Source organism: Ursus americanus, chromosome 22 (assembly GCF_024610735.1).
Source record: "Ursus americanus isolate L20-20 chromosome 22, mUrsAme1.1.p, whole genome shotgun sequence".
Lineage (NCBI taxonomy): Eukaryota > Metazoa > Chordata > Mammalia > Carnivora > Ursidae > Ursus > Ursus americanus.
Window position 1 is genome coordinate 22,817,081 of NC_142148.1, and position 27,696 is coordinate 22,844,776.

A 27,696-nucleotide genomic window follows, 5' to 3' on the forward strand; every position below is an offset into this window, starting at 1 on the left:
CAGGGACCTTACCCCCTTCTCTCAGTCCTTCGGCTCCCTCTCCACCATGACCCCCAGGCCTGCCCGTATGTTTGACTAAAGGGCAGGGATTGCTGAACCTGCTGGGTGAGTCCAGTTGAGTCAGAGGCGAATTGGGTGAGCGGGCAGGTGGGCAGGAGGGCAGGCGGGCAGAGGGAGAGCCAGTGGCTCTGGGACAATGGCTCTGACCGTGCGTGTGCGGCGACTGACAGGGCTGCCAGGCACCCATGACCGACAAGTGAGGCTCAGCTTTCGGGGTAAGGCTTGTAGGGGTGGTCTAAGGATTTTGCAACTGGTGGTGGTGGGGGAGCTCCCATTTCTCCATTCCCTAGGCCCTCAGTCCAGTGCCTAGGCATCTCACCAGCCTGTCTCCTTCCTCTCCCAGCCCAGTTCTCTGCCTCTTTCCCTGTCCATCTTCTATCTTTCTTTAAGGGTGGGTGGACTGGACCCTGGGCTGGGCGTGTGTGTGTGTGTGTGTGTGTGTGTGTGTGTGTGTGTGTGTGATTTTTTTGTGGGGAGGGGCTGATAAATGACTATTTCAATTCTGAGCAGGCTTCACCCAAAAAACAAGGAGAATTCGCGGTGGTCGAGAAGCAGATGTCGGTGAGGTGAGTAGGGTAGGGTCGTGGATGGGGAGAAGCTGATCTGTGTCCCAACTAAGTCCCTCTTTAGATGAGTTGGGGGGCATATTCCTGGGTTTTGGGAGCTGTGTTCTCAGAAAGTGGGGTCAGTCTCAGGCTTGAGAATCCAGACCCAGTCAGAATCAAGACTGAGGGGATTAGTTCTTGACTGGTAGTTACCCTCAGATCAGCCATAGTTTGGAGTCAACCCTGCGTTGGGGGAGGGGGAGTTGGTTCCAGGTTTGGGACATTAGTCATAGATTTAGCTCCAAGTTTGGAGGGTTGGACCCTGTTTCCGGGTTAGAATAGGCTCTGGACTGGCAACGTTGTGTATCACAAGATTCCTCCTATCCCCAGCTGTTTCGTTGGCCACACTATGGGTCTCCGCTGGTTGGGGAGTGTCTATCCGTGCAGGTGGTTAACTGCAGCCGTGTGTTCAGCCCCAGGTAAGTAGGCCTGGGGGAGCCAAGGATGCAGGTGGGGCTGGACGTGGCATAGGGCCATCAGCCTGCATCATTTTTCTGCTCCTTGCCACACCTGCAGGTCTCTCGGGACCCTGGTGATCTCCCTGCAGCAACTACAGAGTACTGGGCAGTTGGTGCTACTGGAGGCCCTAGTGGATGAGAATCTGCGAGTGACCCCGGTGAGTCCCACCAGTCCTCAGCCTGCCCTCCCCAAGCCAGAGAGTCCCTCTAGATGGAGAGTTCCATTTTTCAGAGTGAAAAACCCAGACCCAGATAGGAGTGATAACACGGACCCCCAGCCAGGACTCCTTTCACTGTGGCCCCTACACGGGCTAGCCCCTACATGGGTTAAGAGCCAGGCTCAGCTCTGAGGACCAGGGGAAGGAGAAGGAGTTCTGTTCTGCTCCCTGGCCCAGGACCAGACTCAGTTCTTCTGGAAGGCAAAGATGAACCTGGCTGGATTTTCCAGGTGTTTCATGGAGGGTCATATAACCTGGTAGGAATGGACCTGAGTTCAAATCTCAGATCCACCATTTCCCAGCTGAGAACTTGGATAAGTTATTTAGCTTCACTAAGCTGTTTCCTCATTTACAGTATGTGGAGTCATAGGAAATGTTGAACTTTTCAGTCAGTCTGTTGTTTGTTGAGCTCTGATTGTAAGCTGTTCCAGGCAATGAGGATTGAGTGGTGAGCACAGCCAGATAAGGATTTGCCCTCTTAGAGTTCCATATCTAAAGAGAGAAGCAAACATTAAACAAATATTCACATGAATAAATGCAAAATTGTCACTGATGGGTGTTACAAAAGAGCTGGTAGGGGGCTGGGGAAATGTATAACAGAGGGATGTAACCTATTTGGGGGTCAGCTAAGGTTCCCCGAGGAAGTAGTGGTTGAATTTGGAATGGAAAGATGATAGGAGTTAACTAAGTGGGAAGGGAGAATGTTCCAGGTGGAAGAACTGGCAGAGGCAAAATCCCAGTGCTCTGAGAGGGCATAATTGGGGTGCAGGTCAGGAGCAGACACACAGGGCTGAAAAGGTTGGCAGGGGCCAGATCATGCAGTGCTGTGAAGCCCACAGCCATGAATTTCTAAGAGCAAGGAGCATTCTGGAGTCATGTTTGGCCCTTTCAAGAGGTAACTTGCACATGCTAAGTTCTAAATAGGTTGTAATTAGCCAATATTGTTAATGACCAGAGAGGAACCACAAAGTCATCACAGATGCAGGCCAAAATACAGATGGAGCAAAAGGCATTGTCTTTAGACTTCTCTTAGCCCCAGGCAGTTTAAGGGGTGCTGTGACACACTGTGTGTCTGGTTTCAGATCCAGGTGGAGCTTGACCTGAAGTGTCAGCCCCCAGAGGGTGCAACTGGAGCCTGGGCAGAGGAGGATTTTGGAGCATCCATCCAGGACAGGTACCCCCCCTTCCCCCCCCCCCACCTTCTGCCATCTAAGCAAAGCCAGACTGTCCCAGCCCAGGCAGGTCTTGGAAGGGAGAAGTGGGACCTAATTCCTCTCTGGATCTGATGGATGTGGTGACCTTGGACCCATGCTGCCCGGGCTGCAGTTCTGTAGTCACGCACAGCCCCTCACTCCTTTCATTTATCCTCCTTCCAGCTCAGAACTGATCATCCCCAGTGTGGGCTTCCAGGAGCTGGAGTAAGTATGCAGGGATGATCTGGGATCACCACGTCAGTCTTGGGATTAGGAGTCAGTGACACAGGGTCAGTCCCAGGGTCTGGGATCAATATTCAATCAATTCTAGGGTGAGAATTCAGTCCTAGAATCAGGAGTCAATTCTGGAGTTAGGGGTCCCAGGTTAGGGGTCAGTCCTGAAATTAGTGGGGTCAGTCTAATGGTCAGAGGTCAGTCCTTGGGTCAGGGAAGTCCAGGGGTGCCCAGATATGGATGACAGGTTCCAGACATGTCCCTTGAAGGCCTTTCCTATCAGGCCCGGGGAGGCCCGGCTGGAGCAGCAGGCAGTGGCATTGGGCCACAGGCTAGCTCAAGGCCTAGCTCAGCAGGATGATGAAGACAACGAGCTGGAGCTGGAGCTGGAGGACGAGCCTGATGTGGAGCTTTCTGGTGTCGTGTTCAGCCACCTCAAGAGATAACTTGTACCCGCTGCACACCTGCTCCCACACCCACCAGTGTGTCAACCTCACACGTTTATACATGTAGGCCCATGCTCATCCACACTCACAGTCACACAATCCCAAGGTATGGATGAGGAGTGGATATCCTGGGGTCAAGGGTCATCACTCCTAGACATACACCCTGCCCCATTCACACACACACACTTACGCTGGCACACGTGGAGCTTCTGGAGCCCACATAGGGGATGAAAGCTTGATGAGGGTAAGGAATTTTGTCTCTTGTTCACTTCAGTGTCCCAGGGCCTAGAATAGGGTTGGCACAGAGTAGGTGTTCAACAAATCTCTGTTGAATGAATGAATGGTTTCGGGGCTCCAGGAATGAGTCCAATCTGAGGTATATGGTTGAGATGGATGCCAGGCAGACTGGAAGGATGGAGAATCCAGAAGTTCAGAGGGAGAGGAGGTCTTATCCCTAGCACTGAGCAAGTCTGTAGGTTGTTGGGGAGAGTTAGAGAAGTGAGAGCTGATCTTGCCCTTCCTGGCAGCCGAGCACTGGGTCTGGCTCGAGGGGATCCTCTCCAGGTGTCCAGAGCTCGGGACCTCCAGGTACCGCTCTCCCTCTAGGCCCTCACCCTTGGTGAATACCACCCACTTCCACACACTACTTTGGCAGATGGCTTCCTTTTCTCTTGCTTCTGCCCCCTTCAGGTGGGGGTCACAGTGCTGGAGGCCCAGAAGCTGGTAGGAGTCAACATTAACCCCTATGTGGCCATGCGTGTCAGGGAGCAGCGCCGAATGACCGCCACGCAGCGCGGGACTAATTGCCCCTTCTACAACGAGGTGCCTGCGACCAAGGAAGAAGAGTGGGGCCTCAGAGAACGGGCGGGACCCAGGATTTACCCTGTCTGCGGGGGGGGGGGGGGGGGCGTGGCCTAGGTTGAATTGAGCAAGTGCCTGAAGTTAAGAGGGGGCTCCGTGAGGGAAAGGGTGCCAAGAGGAGCCGGGACGGGGAGGAGGGCATTCTCTTTGCAAGAGGCAGGGGCCAGCTGGCGTGAACCCTTCACATATACTTTCTCTCACCTCTCTTGTTACCCCACTTCAACCTAGTACTTGTTGTTCGAATTTCATGAGACCCGGCTTCGCCTCCAAGACTTGCTGCTGGAGATCACGGTGAGGCGGATAGTGATGAGGGGTATCCGCCAGAGAAAGAGGGAAGCTGAAGGAAGTTCCAGAAGTAACGCCACCTTCCCCCAGGCTTTCCATTCGCAGACCCTCCCCTTTATGGCCTCCCGGACAGGCACTTTCAGGATGGACTTGGGCATTATCTTCGACCAGCCAGGTATCGAACCCTCCCCTCCTTTAGACTCCCCGATAGGGGAAATTGACCCTCTGGGCACAAATCCCTAGATACTAACTTCGGAGACAGAAGCTTCTTCCGAGAGGCGCCTGGGTGGCACAGCGGTTAAGCGTCTGCCTTCGGCTCAGGGCGTGATCCCGGCGTTATGGGATCGAGCCCCACATCAGGCTCTTCCACTATGAGCCTGCTTCTTCCTCTCCCACTCCCCCTGCTTGTGTTCCCTCTCTCGCTGGCTGTCTCTATATCTGTCAAATAAATAAATAAAATCAAAAAAAAAAAAAAAAAAAAAAAAGCTTCTTCCTTCGGGCACTCCCGCTCCTCCCTACATGAACCCGGGTCAGCTCAGCCCCGCGTCCGCCCGGTGCAGCCCACCAGTCTCCCCTGACCCGTGGCTCGCCCCTCCGCCCGCAGATGGCCACTTCTATCAGAAATGGGCTCCGCTGCAAGATCCCCGGGACACCCGCGCCGGGACCAAAGGCTTCGTCAAGGTCACTTTGTCCGTGCGGGCGCGCGGGGACCTGCCCCCTCCGCGGCTCCGCTGCCAGCCCCGGACCCAGGGCACAGTTCGGACATCGAGAAGTGAGCTGGGGTGAGAGCGGGTGGTGGGAGGGTGGAGAGTAGGACCCCGCGTGGCCTCCGGGAGGCGGAGAGGGGGAGGGGCCGAGACGGCGGCCTCCCCCGGCCTCAGCGCCGCGCTCCCCTAGGAACCTGCTCCTGCCGCGCGGGGTGCCGGCCCAGAGTGCGCGGCTGCGCGTGCGCGTGTACAGAGCGGAGGGGCTGCGGGCGCTGCGCGGGGGGCTGCTGGGGAGTCTGGCCCGCGCCCTGCAGGGCCAGCGCGTCCTCCTGGACCCCTACGTGCGCGTGTCTTTCCTGGGGCAGCAGGTAAGTCCCTCCCGTCCCCACTCGGCCGAGGCTCAGGCCCTGGTCCCGCGCTGACCCCTCTCCGCCGGCCTTCGCCGCGGCCCTCAGGGCGAGACGTCCGTGCGCGGCGAGGCGGCGGCGCCCGAGTGGAACGAGCAGCTGAGTTTCGTGGAGCTTTTCCCGCCGCTGACGCGCGGCCTCCGACTACGCACCCCTGGTCGATGTGGCCGTCGCCACGCACGTGCTGGACCTGAGGCAGATCTCACACCCCGGCCGCGCGGGTGAGCGCCTGTGGCCGGCGCCGGCTGCCTCCGCCGGGCCCGCCCTGCCCTGGGTCCCGCCCCCGACGGCCAACGCCGTCCCGGCGACCCCGCTCCGCTTAGAGAGTTCGGTGCACCCCTAGAAACCCGTGCTCCAAGCCGGCCCCTCGCTTCGGAGCCTCACCTGTTGCCCCCAGACTACAAACCCCGCTCTCGGGTTGCCTCGGGTGACAAAAATTCTAAGTACAGCTGCATGTCCAGTCACCACACCAGCTGTGCTCCCCTACAGAATTACACGTACCTGAACAGTCCCAGTCACACACATCGTCGGTTCATCCCGCCCCTCAAGGGATCACCCGTGGCTGCGCCCCAATCGTGACTCCATCCCCACGGCTCTGGCTCCGGCCCCAGAGCCACAGCTCCGTTTGTCCCTAGCGCCTCTGGGAGCTGGACTGATTTAGAAGGGGTTCTCGGGTCTTGGTCCGTAGCTGTCCGTCCGCAGCTGTTCGCGGACTTCCATGTCGGAGCTGCCAAGGCCCAATCCGACTCCCCGCCCCCTTGGATTTGCAGGAGATAAGGGTGTGCTGCATAGACTGACCTGGTACCCATCTGCCCCATGCTCCCCTCCAAAACGCCGTTCTTTTCCTCCACAGCGGGGTTTAACCCCACCTTTGGCCCGGCATGGGTGCCTCTCTATGGATCTCCCCCCAGTGGGGGGCTCCGGGATGGTCTTCAAAGTCTCAATGAAGGCCTTGGCCAAGGCAATTGGTTCCGTGGCCGCCTGCTGGTGGCTGTGTCCATGCAAGTGTCCGAAGGGAGAGTTGAACCCGAGCCTCCCCAGGTCCCACAGGGACCCAGATTGTCCCGGCTCATGAGAAAGAAGAAGAAACCCAGGCGGGGCCAGACCTCAACCAGGATCGCACAGTCCTTGGATGGCAGCTCCAGGGCTGATGGTCCTGAGATTCCTAGTGCCATGGAGGTGGGGGTGGAGGAGGTGCTGCCTCTGCCAGAGGTGGGGGCTGGGGTTTAGCAAAGGGACTGAGGCACTCTCGGCTTTGGGGTGTGTAACTGGCTCCCAGGAGTTTAACACAGGAGGTGGAGTCTGGATTTTGAGGCCTGGATAAAGAATGCAGTGTGTGTATACATGTGCTCTTGTGAATATACATATGTGGGGAGGGGGCTGACCAGTCAGAGTTAGGGTACGTGTAGTGACCTGTCTAGGCCTTGGTTGCAATGTCTTTCAGTGGACATTGTGGCCAGGCAAAGTCCAGGTTGCAACCTGGATATGTGGGGGCTGACTGTAGCCTGACCCTCCTTCCTCAGAATGCCCTGGCACCCTTGCAAGATTTCCTGCTCTTTGGTGTGCTTTTCGAGGCGACCATGATTGACCCTGCCTTGGCCTCCCAGCCCATCAGCTTCGAGATCTCCAATGGTGTGTGGCCTAGCGAACCCCCTGCGGGTCACTCCCTGAGGGAGGTGACTCTTGTTCCAGACTTAGGCCCCTGGAAGGGACAGTTGACCCTCAGTAAGGGGTGGGCTCTGAATTTTACTGAGGCAGAGGGGGTTTGAAGGAGGGGTCAGCCCCTCAGCCTCGTGCCCCCTGACCTTGCTGCTCTGCCAGGTCGCGCAGGCCACTGAGAGGAGCAGTTGGGCCGAGGGTCCAGGGCCGGGGAGGGAGCGGAGGGCGTGGCAGGGAAAGCGCAGCCTCTGCTGGAGATGGACGTGGGAGTGGGGGGGGGGGGAGGAGCTAGGGACCCCTGCTCAGCGGCCCGAGCCCATGGACAGCAACGGGTGAGTGTTCCTGGTGGCTGGAAGGAGGGCGTTGGGAGGTCCCCAGCGGCCCAGGACTGCCCCTCGCAGCCTCTGCTCTTCTCTGCCCCGCCCAGGCCCTATTTCTGCTTGCCCCTGCGTCACCGCAAGCCGTGCGTGCACGTGTGGAGCCGCTGGGAGGATCACACGTGGCGCTTGCAGAGCACTAACTGCGTGCAGAAAGTGGCCGAGAGGCTGGTGAGAGCGAGGCGGGCGCGCACAGGGAGAGGCCAGCGCCTGCGGCTGTCGGGAAGACTGGCCTTTGAAGGGAGTTCTGGAGCGAGGCTGTTAGGTAGAGCACCGGGGAGCCAGCACCTCACAGGTGCAAGGCTAGAGAGCCAAAGAGCACAGCTCCGGGCGAACTGAGAAGGCCAGAAGCTGTGGGAAGACAGGGCTTCAGAACTGCTACACCCAAGAAGGGGCCGGACGAAGGACGCGCGTAGAGGTACTGGGGGTCCAGCCCCACAGGCGTGGAGCCAGTGGAGAGCTAGAAAAAAGGATCCATGACCCGGGTTGGAACTAAAGAAGCTCTGGGCCGCGAGGTGCGGCCCTGAGTGGACTGGGCTCTGGGTGGGGGTGTGGTCTAAAAGAGGTCGGAGTCTGGGACCCTTGTGAATCCGACCCTTCGACCCTGTTGCGCAGGACCAGGGGCTGCAGGAGGTTGAGACTCTGCAGCGCAGGCCCGGGCCTGGCGCCTGCATGCGGCTGAAGCAGGCGCTGGAAGAGCTGGTGGCGGGGAGCAGGTGAGCTGGGAGCCTCCGCTTCACTCTGCGGGTCACCCCGCCGACTTGTAGGGTGAGGGAGGCTCGCGGCGGCTGTTTGGAGCCAAGGGCGGCCGGAACCTGCGTGTGCTCAGCACTTTTACAGAAGAATGAGGAGGAGATGATTATCTGTATCAAGGGAGCTTGATGGAAATTATTGGGGGTTAGGCCACTCCCCTCCAGTAAGCTCCCTTTCTTCCATTCCTAGAGACTTAAGCTCCCTTACCCGCCCTCCCCCAAATCTCCCTTGCTCTTTTCCTCCACACTTGTTCCAGCTACTGACCTCCCCTCCTCCTTCATGGAGAAAATAGAAGCCTCAGCCTTCCTCCATCCAACCTACCCCCTTGCCAACTCTTCATCCATCTGCTCACCTTCCCTCCTGCTACAGTGGAGGAAGGGTCCCTGTCCCACAGTCATGGCTGTGATCTTGATTTCATCTTTCACCTCCTGGAGGAATTAGCTCTGCAGTTGTCCACTTTCTCTCCTGCAGCATCAACTGATCCCTGGTTACCAGGTCATTACTGTAACCACATACATTTGTTCTAGTGGCTTCCATCTTTGACCTTCACTGCCCTGAATTCTATAACCTGCTCCAGGAACTTCAGTGTTTTTCTGATCCTCTTTTCAAAAGATTTGTCAATGCATTTATTCAATAAATACTTATGACACTTATCATGCCAGACACTGTTTTAGGTGCAGGAATAACAGTGAAAAAGCATTCTTGCCCACAAAAAATCCTGAAATTTATCTTCGGGTGGGGGATAGGGCAGGAGTTGGATGGAAACAGATAAGAAACATGTAATCAGAAAGGAAGAAATAGAAGAATTATGATAAGGATAGTGTTAGGAAGAAAACAAAGCTAGGAAATATCAGAGAGAGAGGTGTTGCAATTTTAGAAAGGGTGGTGAGGAGAGGCCATTGTGAAATGACATGAAGAAGCTAAAGGAGCAAGCTGTAGCTGTAAGGGTGTTCCAGCCAGAAGGGACAGCATGTGCAAAGGCACTGTGGTGAAACATGCTTGGTGTGTTTGAGGAGGAGGAAGGGAACCAGTGTGACTGTGGCAGAGTGAGCAGAGTAGATGAGGCTTCAGGGTGTGGGGGGAAAGAAGATGATGGTGGGGAGAAGCATCTTCTACCAATGAGGTAGAAGCCTCATTGGTCATTGTAATGACCTTGGCTTCTTCTCTGATTTATATCAAGAGCCACTGAAGGTTTTGAAAAGAGAAGGGATATGCCCTAACTTATCCTTAAAAAGTGTCAGTGGTGGAGGGATGATATAAGAGAGGAAGCAAAGAGATTACTAAAGAGGACATTGTAATAATTCAGGTGACCAATAATGATGAATGGAATCTAGGGTGGTTGCAGGGGACATGGAGTGACGTGAATGGATTCAAGAGCAATTTGGATTTTGGAGGTGACACCTCAGGACTTGTGAATGGAAAGTATAGGGCATGAGAAAAATATGCAAAGAGTCATGAATGACTGTCAAGATCTTGGCTTGCACAACTATGTAGATGGTGCTATTTACTGAGCGATGGAAAACAAGAGAGGGAGATGGTCTGATCGGAGCGAAGGGAATATCAGAGGCTCCTTTGGGGGGAATGTTAACTTTGAGATGTCTATTAGACTTATAAGCAGACATGTCTGCTAGGCACTTAGCTGTATGAATTGAGTTCTGGGGAGACTCCTAGACTAGAAATGAAAAACTGAGCTGTCAACACATAGATGAAACTGGATAAGATTATCTAGGGAGGAGAGAAAAAAGAAATCTGAGGACCTGGAGAGCTCCAGCATGCAGAGGTAGGGTGAGAGGAGGACTCAGTCAAGGGCCTGGTTGTAGGTGGCCACTTTTCTGCCCTCATCTTTCAACCTCTCAGTGTCAGTGGATGCAGCTGACCCCACCCTCTTCTTGAAAGATTCTGCCTGTTGGCTTCCATGGCCCCGGTTTTCCTTCTGCTTCCTTGGCCATTCCTTCTCTTTTACCGGCTCCCCCTCTCTTTTTGACCTGTACATATTGCAGATACGTGATTTCACTGTAAAACTCTTTTCTCTGTCTACATTCTCTTCATCTCCAAAAGAGTAACCACGCTTAATCCAATTTAATTCCTTGCTTGATTTTCTATACAGTGCAATTAAACTGTTTCTCTTTTCACTTTACTAAAATTATTTTGTTGCTGAAATTATTCTAAGCTAAAAGTGTAAGCTCTGGGAGCAGTATTACGTGAAAAATCCTTGGAGTTATTTATTTTATATATTTTTGAAAATTTCCATAATAAAAACTTAAGAAATCATCATGGGTCATCAAAGGCCAAAAATGTTATGTCTCAAAAATAATTTGGGGCCCCTGAGTGGCTCAGTCCATTAAGTGTCTGCCTTCGGCTCAGGTCATGATCCCGGGATTCTGGGATGGAGTCCCACATCAGGCTCTCTGCTCCACGGGGGGTCTGCTTCTCCCTCTCCCTCTGCCCCTCCCCTCCACTTGTGTTCTCTCTTGCGTACTCTCTCCCTCTCAAATAAATAAGTAAAATCTTTTAAAAAATCATTTTACCTTACCGAGCAAATATTTTCTCAGCATTGATTAGGTGCCAGGGCCTGAGGATACAGTGGTAATCAGAATGAAGTCTGTGCCCTAGACTTTCTATTACTTTTTATTTGGAGAAACAGATAAAGCAGACTATGAGGATAGAGAAACTGGTAGGGGCTGTTGAAATGGGATGATGAGAGAAGGTCTGAGAGGAGGTAACATTTGAGGAGAGGCCTGAATGAAGACGGGAAGTGAGCCATGCAAAGATCCAGGGGCCGAACTTTCTAGCAGAGGGAGCAGCTAATACAAAGGCCTGGAGGTGGTGATGGGCTGGGTGTATTCCTAGCGGAGCAGAACGGCCAGTGTGATGGTTGGGTTGTGCATGAGGGGGCAGTAATATTTGATGAGGACAGGGAGATCAAGGGAGCCTGATCACATAGGGCCTTTTTAAGAATTCCGCTGTTTACTCTGAGATGAGAAACCTCTGGAGAGGAGTGAAATAATCTGGAAAAGTGTTGAAAAGGTCGCTCTGGATGCTGTATTGAGAATATTCGGGGTGGGAGGGGGAAAAAGTAGACATAGTGAGAGCAGCTCCGAGGCTGTCGCAATAGTCCTGGGTGGGAAATGATGGTGGCTTGGACTCGGGCGGTGCTGGGAAGGGAGAAAAGTGGTCAGATGCTGAGCATAGTTTGAAAGTAGAGCCTAAATAATATGCCGATGGATTGATGTGGAATGCGAGTGAAAGAAAGAGCAGTGAAGGGTTTCTCTGAAGTTTTGAAGTAAAGCAGGTCTTTTGGGGGTGGGGGTGGGGTGTAATCGGAAATCATGCGCTTGGTTTGAGCTACCTCTGGTCAGTTTTGGGACTGTCAGGCACAGCCGTCTGAGCCTTTGTGTGCATTGGAATCCACCAGGGTATAAGCACATGCGTTCTAGCAGCAGGTCTGGGGCTGATGCTGTATTTCTAACTATGTGACGCTAGTGCAGCTTTGAGTAGCCAGGCAGTAGATAATTACATACGAGTGCATTCTGGGGCTCCGAGGGGAGGCTGGCCTCCGAATTTGGAAGTGGTCCGCATAGGAAAGGCGCCTCTTTGAGAACATGACAGAGAGGGGCTGTGAGGAAGTCTGGGGGTGGGAGGCCTGCTCTGAGGGAGGTGGCCCCTAAGGGTCAGCGTTCCCTCCTTTGACTGCCACCTGCCGTGCCTGCCCCTGCTCGCTGCAGACAGTTTTGCCACAGTGCAGAGCATAGGCCCATGACCCGGCCCAATGCCCTGGATCACTGCTGAGGGAAACTGCTGGTGCACAGCCTGGTACGGTCTGGGGAAGGGGGGCCAGGGGCACCTAGCTGGGGCCATCCTCTCACATTTTCTTCCTGCCCTTCCAGAACCTGTTGGCAAAGCAAGGACTGCGGCTTCTACGGCGTCTGAGGCAGGACGCCGTGCAAGAGAAGGTGGCCCTGGCCAGGAAGCTCTTGGCAAAACTGTGCTTCCTGGCCCGGGAGGTAATACCGGGCCACCATTTCCCTACCGTGACTACCCTGCGGGCGACGGTCGCCCAATAGTGATTGAGGTCAGCGTCCTACTGAACCGTACATTCAAAAATGGTTGCAGTGAACTAATGAAGCATCGAACTTTACATCGGAATCCGGGGATGTACTGTATGGTGACTAACACAATATAATAAAATATCATTAAAAAAATGGTTGCAGTGGTTAATTTTATGCTACCCATATTTTATATCACACACACACACACGCGCGCGCGCACACACACACACACACACACACACAGAAACCAGAAAAAAAAAACCCAAAAGAAGTCAGGTTGGACTTTGAGGTTGCCTGTGGGGTATCCAGGGGAGAGATCTCTAGGAGGCAGATGGCCACATGGATCTGGGGTTTATGGGTCTGTGTCAGGGCTAAGATGGGTATTTTGTCCATCTGCCCAGTGGAAGCTAGGGGAGCAGGTGGTCTCAGCTCGATCCGTGACCTGGGTCTCTGCCCGCAGCCCCAGCCACCTCTCCAGGATGCACTAGTCTGGATGCTCAGTGGACGGCGGCGTGTGGCCTGGGCCCGGATCCCTGCCCAGGATGTGCTGTTCTCTGTGGTCGAGGAGGAACGGGGCCGGGACTGTGGGAAGATCCAGAGTCTGCTGCTCACAGTGAGGGGGTGTAGCTGTTGTTAGGAAAAGGTCACTTATTACTGTCCAATAAAAACCTCAATCATGAGACCTTTCAGGTGTACGTCAGTGGGGCAGATGCTTGGGGGATGATTGCTAACATGTATCTTGGGGGGTAGAGATAAAGGAAGTTTCCAAAGGGATTTTTATATGTTAACATATATGTTTTCTATGTTAAAGAAGATTTGCAGGATCCTGGAGCTACCGTCAAGCTAAGGTTGCCTTTTGCCTCCAACAAAGTTAGCATCCAGGCAGTTGAGTTCCTGGAGGAAGGTCATGGGCCGGCCTTAAGTACTTGTTAATGGGCTGCAGAGGAAATTTCATTTTTTTCTACATTTCTTTAGCCTTTGTTTTCACATCAAAGTCACATTTGATGTTATTATTAACATCTGCCATTTTGCTGTCTGTTTTCTCTGTGTCTCATGTATTTTTTTGTTCCTCCTTTACCACCTTCTTTTGTATTGAACAGATATTTATTAGCGTACTGCTTTAATTCCTTTGTTGATTTTCACTTAGTAGTTGCTTTAGGGATTGCAGGATGCAGACTGATTTTTCACAGCCTACTTCGGATTCATAGTAATTTCGTTCCAGTAAAACTTTTCTCCATCATAGCGCCATTCTTTCCTTCCTCCCTTGTGCGACAATTGTCACACATCTATAATATAAGCCCAGCAATACGATATTTTTGTTATTGTCCCTCCCCCTTAGGACCCACTGATAGATACAGAATTCCTGTATTAAAGGACATACACACTTTCCTGGCTCTAAATCTCTCTTAGCAAACGGAACACCCGTCCTTTACATAATAACAGCCACCACCACAGGTTTCTGATAGCGCTTTGTAGGCTCCAAAGTAGTTTTGTATCTATGATGTCATTTGATATTTACAACAGTCTTTTGAGTCCAGGATTGTGTCCCCTTTCTGCGAGCAAAACAGGCTCAGTCACTTACCAGACATGACACAGTGAGGCTGTGGCAGAGCTGAGCCGCGAGAGCAGACTGAGCTGCGTTGTTTTCTGTGCGTCTCTGCCGCTGCCTCTCCTCCTCCCCAGGCCTCCAGAGACCCAGTTCCTCTCTCCCCACCCCCAGGACTTGCCCGAGCAGCCTTACCTGCAGCCCCCACTCAGCATCCTGGTGATCAAGCACCGGGCCTTTGGCCGCACCGTGCTTGTGGGTTCCCATATTGTCTCCCACATGCTGCGATTCATACTTCAGGGTCACGAGGAGCCCCGTGAGGAGGAAGGAGAAGAGGAGGGGACAGGGGACCTAGCGGTCAAGGGACCACAAGGTAAGGGGCTTTCCCCTTGGGGCCACCAGACAGAAGCCCCTCTGGTTCTTGGTTGAGATGGCTCCAGGGGGCCCTCCTGTGGGGCACGGAATCTGACTTCTACTCAACCTGACCTCCTCCCGGTGTCATTTCCCCTCTCCCAGGACAGAAGCCCCTGGATCCCTTCTTGGTGGAAGTGGGGATGCCCAGACGGCTTCTGAAGGTGATGGGGTATGGGAGATGGGTGGAGAAGGGGCTGGTGGGGCTTAGGGTGGTGCTGGGTTAGGGGCACTGAGTTCTCTCTCCCTTAGGCTCCTCCGAAGAAGCTCCCCCTGGGAAGCGTCCTGAAGCAAGGCCCTGAGCTGGAGGAGGACATCCCAGATCCTGAAGAGCTTGACTGGTGGTCCAAGTACTACGCGTCGCTGCAGGAGCACCAGGGCCAGGTGCGGGCAGAGGCGGGTCCCAGGCTGCAGCTGGAGGTTGGGGAGGGTAAATGGCAAGAAGAAGGATCTCGTGAAATGTGGTGCCCTACAGCTTTTCAGAGCTCTTCATTAGATTCTTTTCTCATCTTCATAACAGTTCTGGAAGCTGAGAATTACTAACTCTATTATCTACGGCTGTGCTTGTCAGAAATATGTGAGCCACATATGTTATTTTAAATTTGAGGTAGCCAAATTTAAAAAAAAGTGAAAGGAAGGAGGTGAAATTGATCTTAATACTATATTTTGCTTAACCTAATATATCTAAAATATCATTTCAACAAGGAACCATTATATAAAATTAATAATGAGATATTTGACGTTCTTATTTTATACCAAGTCTTTAAACTCTGGTGTGTATTTTACACTATGGCACATCTCAGTTCACGTGCTCACTAGATACACGTAGCTGGGGGTTACCGTCTTGGGCAGCGCGGGACTAGACAAACTGAAGCTTTGAAAATGAAAGTGGTTCACACAGCTGACCTTGCACTGAGGTTTCCCAACTCCCTGTCCTGGAAAAGGGAGTGAAGGGAAGAATCTCTGACTTGCCCTTCGATTTTAGACCAACTTTGAGGAGGATGAAATGTATGATCCCAGAGAGTCAGGTAGGAGATTTGGCTTTCTTGCTCCTGCTCTGTCTCCCTCCCTCCTCTGACACCAGTATTTTTAATTGTGGCATTTCTGCTATTCCCAGATGGGGTCAACCTCATTTCTGTGGATGGGGAGGCCCAAAACCAGGGTCAGGGTGAGGCTGAAGTCAAAGGCTCTGTATCCCAGAAGAAAGCAATTGCCGCTCTGAAAGTAAGTGGGTGTGCGGGAGAGAGAACTGTGCTGGGTTCTGGCCATTGGCCTGTCACCGAGGCCCTTGCCTTTCAGATCTACAGTGGCGCCTTGGAGGAAGAGTTTAACCACTTTGAAGACTGGCTGAATGTGTTTCCCCTGTACCGAGGGCAAGGGGGCCAAGATGGAGATGGAGAGGAAGAAGGGTCTGGACATCCTGTGGGCAAGTTCAAGGTATGTTTGGGGAAAGAAGGGTGGCCAAGGAGTACAAGTGGGGATGCAGGGGAAAGACTCTCTTCCCAAGAACTTTTCTGTCTTCCCCAAATCCAGGGCTCCTTCCTTTTTTTTTTTTTTTTTTTTAAAGATTTTATTTATTTATCTGACAGAGAGAGAGACAGCCAGCGAGAGAGGGAACACAAGCAGGGGGAGCGGGAGAGGAAGAAGCAGGCTCATAGCGGAGGAGCCTGACGTGGGGCTCGATCCCATAACGCTGGGATCACGCCCTGAGCCGAAGGCAGACGCTTAACTGCTGTGCCACCCAGGCGTCCCCCAGGGCTCCTTCCTTATTTACCCTGAATCAGAGGCAGTGTCATTCTCTGAGCCCCAGATCTCCCGGGGAGTCCCACAGAACCGGCCCATCAAGCTCCTGGTCAGAGTATATGTGGTAAAGGTGAGCATCCATCACCCCAGCACACCTCCGACCCCAGCAAAGGTAATGCACATAGAAACTACAGACTGAAGGATTCGGAAGGAACCTCAGGGGTCACCGTCTACCTCCTTTATTTTTCAGGTGGGGAATCTTAGGCATAAGTGAAGAGACTCCCCAGGGTTACAGAGCTTGCTCATGCACAACCCAGACTTAGCGCTTAGGTCTTCTGACTCCTTTTTCATAGTTCTAGACCCTTAGTTTGTAGAATGGTGAGTATAACTCCAAGAAGAACGCAGCTCTGAATCTCAAGCTTCACAGTGGCTTGTCATCAAATACCTTCATGCAGGTCCTTGCTTTGCTGTGGTTTTCATACAGCACTCAGCGGGGCCCTGAAGTTTCCTGAAAGGCATCTCAGGGAATGAGAGGAATGAGTGGGCTGCTCTGCCCCCTTCGATCCCAGCACCAGAATAGATACTGTGCTTTTATGTGGTTTAAATATAAGGATTGTGAGTAAGACAGAAATCAAAGCAACGTTCTGTGGCTTATCCTAGTGTGGAACTTGGGGGTCGGGGTCGTTTCGGTCTTCTGCTTCTAGCAGTACACGGACTAGATGGTCCGAAATAACTTCCTGAGGTAACACACCGAGAACTGCTCGATAAACAATCTCGACTGAACGCTAAGCTTATAAGAATGGGCAATGGAATGGAAGAATAAGAATCCCCCATGGGCACAGGATGAAGAGGCAGCAGGAATCCCAGTCTCTGAAGTGCAGGTTGTCTCGAGAGGCTTGTGCATACCTGGACCCCGAGCCTTGGGTTCTAATCGCCTATCGAAGATGGGAGCCACAACCAAGACCCTTGAGTGAAGCAGCACCTGGGGGGGCTCTGCTCTTAGTGAAAGGTGGGCCAGAGGAAGTCTACCGGCGGGGAAAGGGGCCTGTTAGGTGAATGGTCTGTTTCAGCTTCTGCTCCAACTGGGGGAAATAGAAAACAATGTCTTCCCCAAGAATTTATAATGAGAGTTTTGCTCTCACGTTGGTTTAAAACTTCAATTTATATTATCTGTTCAGTCCAGAAAACTCAAAGCTAAGAAACTGGCTTAAAATGATCCCAAGGTTTCCCCAGTTTCATGGATTTAGGTAACTAACTTTGGGCTCACAAACCCAAATTAAAAAAGAAAAGAAAAGAAAAGAGAAGAGAAGAGAAGAGAAGAGAAGAGAAGAGAAGAGAAGGAAAGGAAAGAAAAAAGAAAAAGAAAAGAAAAGAAAAGAGAAAAGAAAAGAAAAACTATCAGGAAAAACTGTCAGAAAAACAACACAAAGGAGAATGAAATCTCTAAGTGTTTTAGATGTTTGAATTTTCAAGTAGTAGAGATGGAAACCAACTAATATATTTCACAAGCAGAGAACAAAAGGCTTTCAAAAGTGACTGGACAGTTTTGAAAATAATAAAATTAAATTTCAAAAATGGAAGACCATTAAACATAAAATTTTATCAAATGCCCATACATAGCAAAATGGTTGAGTGAACCATGCTATGTCCATACAAGAGAGTACTGTGCAGCTGGAACAAAGAATAAGACTATGACTGGTACGGAGTGATTTCCAGAACAGAGTATAAAGTGGAGACAGCAAAGTACAAGAGTCCCTATAGTGTTCTACTCTCCAGGTAAGAAAGAAGAAGATGTAAGAAAATACATGCTTGCTCCTTTGTACACCAGAAATACAGGAAAGATAAACTGGAAACTAAGGACACTGGTTACCTAAAGAGTGTGAATGGCAAAGGGGTGGAAACAAAGGGAGAACAGGATTGGGCTGGCATTCCCATGGTATGGTGTCCACCATAAGCCAGGCACGAGTGCTACCCTGGAATTAACAAGCCAATTCTAAAATATCTATGGAAAGGGATGCCTGGTTAGCTCAGTCAGTAGAGCATGTGACTGTTTTTTGTTTTTTGTTTTTTAAAGATTTTATTTATTTATTTGACAGAGACAGAGACAGCCAGTGAGAGAGGGAACACAAGCAGGGGGAGTGGGAGAGGAAGAAGCAGGCTCCCAGCAGAGGAGCCTGATGTGGGGCTCGATCCCAGAACGCCAGGATCACACCCTGAGTCGAAGGCAGACGCTTAACGACTGCACCACCCAGGCGCCCCGAGCATGTGATGTTGATTTCAGGGTCATGAGTTTGAGCCCCATGTTGGACAGAGAGATTACTTAAAAAAATAAAATACTGTTAAAAAAATAAAATACCTATGCAAGAACAAAATGCCAAAAATAGCCAAGACAATTTTGAGGAACAATGTAGGAAGATAATTATTATTAAATAAGTAAATACTTATTAAATAAGGAAATAAGACAGTGTGGTTTTGGCATGAGGATTGATAAGTAGGCCAATGGGTCAGGGTAGAGGTTTAACGAAACACACCCAGACATAGATGGAGGCTTATGCTGGAGTCAGCAGTGCTGATCAGTGGGAGGAAAATGGGACTGTTCTATGAGTGCTCCCACGATAGTTGATTATCCATGTGGAAAAAAATAAAACAAGACTCCTAATGTATAGCATCCACAAAAAATCCTGTAAAGTGTTTGATTATAGAAAGCAAAACTGTAATCATAGAAATATCAAAATATCTTTGTGATCTTGGGTAGCAGGAGATTTTCTTAATACATAGAAGAGTATGAAATGTAAATTAGAAAGCACATGATACATGTGACTACATTCAGATTCACTTCCGGGCATCCATAAACACTTTCAAATAAGTGACAGCACCAGCTGCCGGCTGGGGGTGAGGTGTCCGTCCGCCTGATGCGTAACCAATAAAGGGCTACGTGTCTACAACACACATAAGTAACTTCCACAAATCCGTAAGCAGACAGAAAAAGTTTGAGAAAGAACACGAAAAGGCAATTGACTGAAGGAGAAACCCGAATGGCCGATAAACATTTAAAAAAATCCTACATCTTAAATTTCTTAAATAATTAAATGCAATATCCTAAACCTTCAGGACATGCGAATAACTGAAACAATGAGAAGCTCAGAGCTGATTTCCTTCCCTTCAGTTAGCAAGATGAGCAAGGCTACCAGACCAGGGCTGGGGGTGGGGGGCTGTGGAAGCCCACCGCAGGGCCGGTGGGAACACGTGCTAGGCTCTTATTGCTGCTGGAACAAATCAGCACAAACTTGGTGGCTTAAACAACACACATTTATTATTTTTAGTTCTGAAGGGCAGAAATCGAAATAGGTTCTACTGGGTTATATCGAGGTGTTGGCAGGGCTGTATTCATTCCAGAGGCTCTTGGGGAGAATCGTTCCCTTGCCTTTTCAAGTTCCTGGGGGCTGCCTGTGTATCTTGGCTCAGAGCCTCTTCCCCCATCTTCAAAGCCAGCAGCGTAGCATTCCAAATCTCTCTCGGACTCTCCCATCTCCCCCTTCCACTTATAAGGACGTGGTTACATTAGGTCACCTGGATAAACTGGGACAATCTCATGATTTTTTTTCACATTCAGTATTTTTATTTGACTGTTTAGCAGACAATTTATATATCCCTCCACCCTTTCCTTTAAGTTAGTGTGACAGTTTTTCATAATAAATTACTTAAAGAGAAGCTTTGGTCGAGAATGGAATGTCAATTTCATGATTCTTAACCATATCTGCAAAGTCCCCATTGCCGAGTCGGGTAGCATATCGACAGGGTCAGGGGGTTTGAAGGCTGACATCCTTGGTGGTGGGGGCGCACTATTCTGCCCGCCACAGCATGTAAATTGCTATAACACTTTTGGAGAATAATTTGGCAATATTTAGGAAAATGGAAGATTTTCATTGTCAATGGCTAATAATTATATTTCTAGATATGATACCAGGCAAATTCTTACATACGTGTACAAGGAAACAAGTAAGTATTGCTCATTCTAGCATTATTTGTAACAAAAAATGTTTTTAAAAGATTTTATTTATTTGAGTGAGAGAGACAGAGACAGAGCAAGAGCATGAGCAGGGGGAGGGGCAGAGGGAGAAGCAGACTCTGCACTGAGCAGGGAGCCAGATACGGGGCTTGATCCCAGGATTCTGGGATCATGACCTGAGCCGAAGGCAGACACTTAACTGACTGAGTCACCCGGGCACCCCTCATATGTGGAATTTAAGACACAAATGAGCAAAGGGAAACAAACAGACTCTTAACTATAGAGAACAAACTGATGGTTACCAGAGGGGAAGGGTGTCGGGGGATGGGTGAAACAGGTAAAGGGGATTAAGGAGCGCACTTGTGCCGAGCACCAGATGATGGATGGGATTATTGAATTACTATATTGTACACCTGAAACTAATAGAACTTTGTATGTTAACTAGATGGAATTAAAACAAAAGCTTAAAAACTTAAATTTGGGTGAAGTAAGCAAATTGGATGATTCCTGGTTTGTAGAAGTTGGCACCAACAGGGCGTTTTCCCTTTCTCTTCCTGAAAATCGTCCCAAACCAAAGAGAACAGCAAAAATCCAGCTTCTGGTTATGGTGAAATCAGGAACGCATTAGAACTGCAAACCAGCAGGAAGCCCGGAGGAGGAGCCGTCAAGAGCCGTGTGGTTGAAGTTGTGTGTGTGAGGAAGGGGGTGAGGGCATCACTCAGTGGAGCTCAGTGTCAGCCCCGGCTGTGTCTCAAAGGGGAAGAGCACACCGAAGGGTTAAAGCCTGCATTGCTCACTGAAGGCTAATACTACTGGATAAAATTTAAAAACCTCTTTAAACACAGTGCTGAGCCTCCCAAGAAAATATGTGGTTTTAGAAGAAAAAAATTAAAAGCAGGAACTGTTTTCAAATCATGTACCCAGGATTTTGTTCTTATCCACGCACGGCAAGGCACCAGATCAGGTGGTGATTGCCTTTGAAAGACAGTCTGTTTCAGTTCTCAAGAGGAGGGGGCGGACTGGGCTGTGCAGGGCCACGCAGGGAAGTCTAAAGGAGAACGCAAGGGCCGGAGCCTCTGTTGTGGTTTCTGCAGGAAAAGCAAGGCAAGGCAGGGTAAGCAGGCTTAGGATTGGTTAGTGTGAAAAATTCCAGCAGGCTCTTGGTATGGGCGCTGTCTTGCTGTCTCTAATTGTCTGGTGCCTGGCTCTGGGGTGATTAGGGCAGAGGAGCTTACGTCCTGGAGTCAAAGAGCCAGATGGAGGCGATGGTTCAGAGCATGGGCTCTGGATTGGTTGGTTGCCATATGAAAGGTGCCCTGGGCAGTCAGGTGTCACACACAGGCGAATAAGCACATACAGAGATGCTCTACATGCCTCGTCATCAGAGAGATGCAAATGGAAACCACAGTGAGCTGCCACTTTGCATATTCTAGAACGGTGAAAATTAAGACTGACGATACCAAGTGTTGCTGAAGATGTGGAGCAACTGGAATGTTCATACACTGCAGATGGGAGTGTAAGAGACACCAAAAGTATATTGCCGTATATAAATTATACTTTAGTAATTTGTTACATGTTTAGTAAACTATGTAGTTATCAAAACAGAAAAGTAAGTTTAATACATAAAGTTAAAAAACATGCAAAATGGTGCTATATATTGCTTAGGGATATGTGTACATGCAGTAAAAGTATTTTCACTTTTTTTGTGTGTGTGAGTCCTAAACCTCAAGTAAAGGGTTCTGGCTACTTCAGGGATGAAAGGGGAATTAAATCAGGTAAGGGGATTCCATTTGTTGGTAGTGTTTTCTTTCTTAAGCTGGGCACACACATGCTCATTGATTTATTCTTTTATATTAGTTAAAATACCTTTATCATTGTAAAAAAATAAAAGTGAATAATACAGAAAGTTATGATTTGAATATTAAAGCCCTATACATCTTTCCACATATTTTCTGTTTCATTATATTTTTCATTATACCTATTTGTATGTCTTAAACATTTCATAATTAAATTAAAAGAAAATAAAAGTCATCTTGTCCAACCTCTCAGTTAATTCCTCATGGTGGGAGATCTCCTTGTAACTTGCTGCTTACACTTAATCTGAGATTTTGGTCCAGCAAGGGTAACCTTGGGTTATGACAGTGACACTTCTCTCAGCCCCACCCTATACTGTCCCCCTAGGCTACCAACCTGGCTCCTGCGGACCCCAACGGCAAGGCAGACCCTTACGTGGTGGTGAGTGCTGGCCGGCAGCAGCAGGACACCAAGAAATGCTACATCCCCAAGCAGCTGAATCCCATCTTTGGAGAGTGAGGCTGGGCCCTGGGCTTGGGAATGGGAGCACCTTTACCATCTGTCCCCGTGGCCCCAGGGCTCCCAATCAGGCAGCTGGCATGGTGATGGTAAGGGAATGGACAGAGGCTGCTGAGACCCCCAGAGCCCCCGCCCCCACAAGACCACCTCCTAGGGCGTGGAGGTGTTCTCAGCCATTCTCCCTCCTGGCTAGGGTCCTGGAGCTCAGCGTCTCTCTCCCTGCTGAGCCAGAGCTGACTGTGGCTGTGTTTGATCATGAGCTTGTGGGTTCTGACGACCTCATCGGGGAGACCCACACTGACCTGGAAAACCGATTCTACAGCCACCACAGGGCGAACTGTGGGCTGGCCTCCCAGTATGACACGTGAGTCCTGCAGACCCTCAGGAGCCATTCTGAGGCTGACCAAAGACATTCAAGTTTACATTCCCATCGGTGTGTCCAGATCCTTTGATTTCATAGAAGGGGACCTCCCCATGACCAAGACCTTATAGCATAGTGGTCAAGACCTGGGCTTAGGATTTGGGATCTTATAACTAGTAAGTCACTCGATCTCCCTGAGCCTGTTTCCTCAGCTGCAAAATGAAGGTAGTATCAGTATTTCCTCCATTGGAACATGGGGCGTACAGCTTCGATTTTCATGGTTACCATAAGCGAGGACTAATCTGTCTTGCATTGAAATTATAAACCTGTATCTCATGTCCTCAAGGGTCCCCATCCCTGCCCCTGTGCCCAACTGTGCCCATATGCTGACCCCAACTGAGGCATTTTTCCCTTTCTGCCCACAGGGACGGGTACAATGCCTGGCGTGATGCATTCCGGCCTTCGCAGATCCTGGCGGGGCTGTGCCAACGCTGTGGCCTCCCTGGCCCTGAATACCGAGCCGGGGCTGTCAAGGTGGGCAGCAAAGTCTTTCTGACACCGCCTGAGACCCTGAGCCCAGGTACCAGCCCCTCTCTGATGAACAACCCCGAGGGAGCAAGATTGTTAAACAAGGTACAGAGGGCCTCTGGGGCCCACTCTAGTGTGTCCCCAAAAGAGCCTGTCTCCTTCTGCAAGCAGAGGAAGAGAGTTTGGCTGAGTGAGGACGAGGTTCTTGGACGGCGGGGAGAAAATGGTCTTTGTGCGTGAGCATGATCCTCGAAGAGTCAAAGTCGACCTCTCAGAGGCATAGCTAATCAAGCTTCGAGAACATACGGGTGGCCATAGGGGGTCCCATATGACAAAACATGGCTGCAGAATTGAGCTCATGCCTCATAAATGGCTGGTGGCCTGTCCCTAAACAAGAGCCTTTGCAAAGCCATGGCCCCTCCAATCCCACTGTCCCTCCACTGCTGGCTTTTCACCGGCAAAAGTTGTTAGAGAAGCATCTCCCCACTTTCTGCGCCTGTTGACCTGCACCCCCCGCCCCAGCCCATGGGCTTTGTCCCAAACAGCAGCTACCTCAGCTTTGCACCTCTGCTGAGGGGTGGGGGAGGAAGGCAGGGGAGTTGGGAACTGTGCAGAACCCAAGCTTCCGCACCTCCTGTTGCAGGTAGGGGGAGCCCCAAGGTGGCAAGTGAGGGCCCCGAGGAGGCGCAGGCACTGCTGGTGCTGGCAAGAGACGCCGGAGCTTGGGATCCAGCTGGTGCCTGAGCACGTGGAGACTTGGCCCCTCTACCACCCCTGCAGCGCAGGGCTGCTGCAGGTGAGGGACGGCTCAGCACCCAAGCCCAGAACCCCAGGACTCCCAGAATCCCAGGACTGCCACCTGCTCCTGGACCCTGGGCCCTCAGCATGCCCTTTCCCCAAGACTTGACCTGGGCACGACCGGGCCTCTTCCGATTCTGGCTCCTGCTCCTGGTCCCCAGCATCCCCATTCCAGTCTTAGACCCCCATCCTGGACTCCATACCTCCACCCCTGACTTTGTTCCTGCAGGATCCCCACCCCTGGGCCACCAAGGCTCAGACCTGGCACTCCCAATCTGATCTCAACCGCAGGTCCCTAGGATCTGGACCTTGGGAACACCAGATCTTACTTTTGATCTCAGCCTTCCACTCCAGGGCCTGATCCTTAACCTAAACTCAGCACTGGAACCCCCACTTCAGACCCTACCTTCATCCTCACCCCCCCTTTGGATCTACCCCACTGTGCCCTCTTGACCCCAGCTCTTCCCTCCATCGGGGCAAGGCGCAGCCTCTAGCCACAAGGCTATCATGGGAGGTGGGGTCCTCAGTGGGACCCTTCAGCCTGGTCCTGTGTTCCCAGGGATCCCTTCATCTGTGGATTGATATCTTCCCCTGTGATGTGCCTGCCCCACCCCAGTTGACATCAAGCCTCGACAGCCAATCAGGTGAGTGCTCTGGCCCCTGGGGCAGGCACATGGCGGGGGGCTGCCCCTCGGGGGGCCTCCAGTGAAGCAGGCAGAGGCTGCTGACCCAGGCTTTTCAGTTAGGTGAGCCATTAAATTCCCTTCCTTCTCATAAGCCATTGTGAGTCGGGGGTCCATCACTTGTAACCGAAAGAGTTTAAATACCAATCAACCTCCTTCCAACTTGAGCTCATCTTGAGCTCGTTGGAGTGGAGTTCTGCGTAGGGGGTATGTACTCAGATGTCGGCAATCTGGCGCTTTCTACCTCTGGGCTCTGCTTTCCTTGCTGTCACTCTCAGGGAGGCTTCTGCAGTCTGGGGGCAAGGCGGCTGCTAACAGGCCAGGCTTACATCTTACCAACTAGACTCCCTGAGCAGAAAAATAAACACGTCTTTACCAGTAAGAGCAAAAGTCTCAGGGCTGACTCTCATCGGATCAGCTTGTGTCAAATGCTGATCCCTTGACCAGTCCTTGTGGTTGGGGGCTGTGATACACGGATTGGCCGGTCCTGGGTGATGTCCAAGGGGATGTCGCCACCTCTGGAGCCAGGGAGAGGTGGGTCTTCCCCACTAGAACCACACAGACTGACAGTGTGGGGGTGAGGGTGGGGGGCTCACCAACAGAAAATCATGGTGCTATCAACAAACGAGGGGAAATTGCTGCTGGGCAAGAGAAAACAAGCGATATCCAGGAAAATCCATGGCAGCCAAGGACGGGGCTATTTGAGGTAGTACAGGAAAGCTGGGCCCCCCCCTTTGCCCCTCAGGGACTGCACACTTCTGTCCCCACTTTGTCTCTCTCCCGCCCACATGTCGCTGCAGACCGGCTTTCTCTCCCCTGTACCCTAGAACAGCCACTTGCATGTCACCCTGGCTGGTGGTGGCCCCAACTCTGTGTCTGATGTTATAGTCAACGTTTCAGGCTCCTGATTCCAAATTTATGGGGGAAACTTGTTGGCCCAGCTTTGGTCAACAGACCATTCCTGGTGCCATCTGCTGTGGTGGGGGTGATCCCTGTAAGTGCCACAGATCTCCTGATCACCCAGCTGGGCACACAGAGGTGCTCAGTGAATGTCGTGGCCATGGCCTAGGTCCTTCCTGCAGCCCCTCAGGATCCCTCAGGAGTCTGAAAACTCTAATACGTTCCCCAGCTGTGAGCTCAGAGTAATCATCTGGAACACGGAGGACGTGGTTTTGGATGATGTGAACCCACTCACTGGAGAGCTGTCCAGTGACATCTATGTGAAAAGGTGAGCCTGTGGGCCAGCCGGGCACATGGCTGTGTACCAAGGGGAGTCAGTCCCTGACTGACCCGGAAGCCCACGACAGTGCAGAGGGCTGGTGAAGAGCCTGGCCTGGTGGTGGTGGTGGTGGGGCAAGCTGGGGGAGAGCTGGGTTCTGGGTTGGGTTCCTGTGCTGGGGCCCAGCCCTCCACCTGCGCCTGCCCCTGGCTGCAGCTGGGTGAAGGGGCTGGACCACGACAAGCAGGAGACAGACGTTCACTTCAACTCTCTGACTGGGGAGGGGAATTTCAACTGGCGCTTCGTGTTCCGCTTCGACGACCTGCCCACGGAGCGGGAGGTGAGCGTCCGCCGGCCGGGACCCTTCGCCCTGGAGGAGGCCGAGTTCCGACAGCCGGCGGTGCTGGTCCTGCAGGTCTGGGACTATGACCGCATCTCCGCCAACGACTTCCTTGGTATGGCTTCGCCTTCCTCCTGCCTCACCCCTGGAGCCCCAATTTCTGCCCTCGTTGCTCCTGCCTCCCCCCACCCCCTTCCCTATTCTAACCCAGTCCTGAACCTGGGTTTCACACCCTAGGTCACTAATCTTGGCTTTCTGGCCTCATTACTGAACTTAGCCCAGAGCACTGTGACCTCCATTCCCACCCAGAGTCCCCAACCCAAGGTCACCTTGGACTCTGACACCATGGTCCCTGCTTCGGCACTCTGGTCCCATCCGTGGCCCTGCTCCTCCAGGCTCTGACAAGCTGCTGGCGCCCGGGCTGTGCTGTGTGGCCCGCAGCCCTGGCCTGAGCACCACAGACGAGCTTCTGATGCCCCGGGGCACAGTCCTGCTGTGCGGCCCCTCCCCCGGGGCCCACACAGACCTTGACCTCCCGCCTAACCCCGAGAGCTCTTGCAGGATCCCTGGAGCTGCAGCTGCCAGACATGGTGTGGGGGGAGCCCGGGCCCCGAGCTCTGCTCCGTGCGGCTGGCCCGCGACGGGGCCAGGCCCAGGTGCAACCTCTTTCGCTGCCGCCGCTTGAGGGGCTGGTGGCCCGTAGTGAAGCTGCGGGAGCCGGAGGATGAGGAACGGGAACGGCGGGAGGCCGCGGCCGGCACGAAGAGGCGGAGGAGGCGGCGGGAGGACTTAGCGTTCACCGACCCCGACCCGACCCCGGGGGCAACGTCCACATCCTCAAGGTGGGGGGATGGGGCAGGGACAGGGCAGGTGGAGGGGGGCGGGCCTGAGCCCACCTAAGAGCGCGGCCTCTGTTTCCTCTTTCTCTAGGGGATGGTGGAGGCAGAGTTGAGCTGCTGACCGTGGAGGAGGCAGAGAAGCGGCCAGTGGGGAAGGGGCGGAAGGAGCCCGAGCCCTTGGAGAAGCCCAAGTGAGGGGGAGGCACGGGAGGCGGGGCTCGAGCCGGAGGGGGAGCCGGGGGGCACCTGACACCTCGTCTTCCCCCACAGCCGCCCGAAAACCTTCAACTGGTTTGTGAACCCGCTGAAGACCTTCGTCTTCTTCATCTGGCGCCGGTGCTGGCGCCTCCTGCTGCTGCTGCTGGCCCTGGTCACCGTCTTCCTCCTCCTGCTTGTCTACACCATGCCCGGCCAGATCAGCCAGGCCGTCTTCCGCCCCCTCCACCAGCCCCGACCCTAACTGACCTGGACACTCTTCCCGCAACTCCCACCCCTCAAATCCCGCTCCTGGGGAGTCCTCACCCACACGAGCTGTGTGAGTTCACTGGCTTCCCTGAATAAACTTGACTGTGCTTCCCCTCTGACGCCTGGACA

The 27,696-nt window shown here is 52.2% G+C and overlaps 1 protein-coding gene across 1 annotated transcript; it reads left to right on the top strand.

Moving 5' to 3' along the window:
* The first annotated feature begins 196 nt into the window (after positions 1 to 196).
* On the top strand, positions 197 to 27,677 carry LOC123800706 (fer-1-like protein 4). The gene is given in 47 exon segments (XM_087853946.1): positions 197 to 275; positions 571 to 626; positions 996 to 1,084; positions 1,182 to 1,281; positions 2,424 to 2,515; positions 2,718 to 2,759; positions 3,052 to 3,208; positions 3,740 to 3,802; positions 3,905 to 4,036; positions 4,304 to 4,366; positions 4,451 to 4,535; positions 4,965 to 5,077; positions 5,080 to 5,132; positions 5,258 to 5,435; positions 5,523 to 5,620; positions 5,622 to 5,695; positions 6,328 to 6,686; positions 6,998 to 7,106; positions 7,296 to 7,407; positions 7,409 to 7,465; positions 7,561 to 7,696; positions 8,126 to 8,226; positions 11,989 to 12,076; positions 12,151 to 12,267; positions 12,773 to 12,925; positions 14,033 to 14,231; positions 14,375 to 14,433; positions 14,522 to 14,653; positions 15,255 to 15,297; positions 15,387 to 15,493; positions 15,569 to 15,706; positions 16,026 to 16,142; positions 22,203 to 22,330; positions 22,528 to 22,698; positions 23,121 to 23,275; positions 23,867 to 23,924; positions 23,926 to 24,019; positions 24,581 to 24,629; positions 24,632 to 24,665; positions 25,834 to 25,965; positions 26,140 to 26,378; positions 26,825 to 26,856; positions 26,858 to 27,061; positions 27,064 to 27,105; positions 27,194 to 27,209; positions 27,212 to 27,293; positions 27,373 to 27,677. Coding segments are annotated over 47 exon segments (5,127 nt in total). The 3' UTR covers positions 27,563 to 27,677.
* The last annotated feature ends 19 nt before the right edge of the window (positions 27,678 to 27,696 follow it).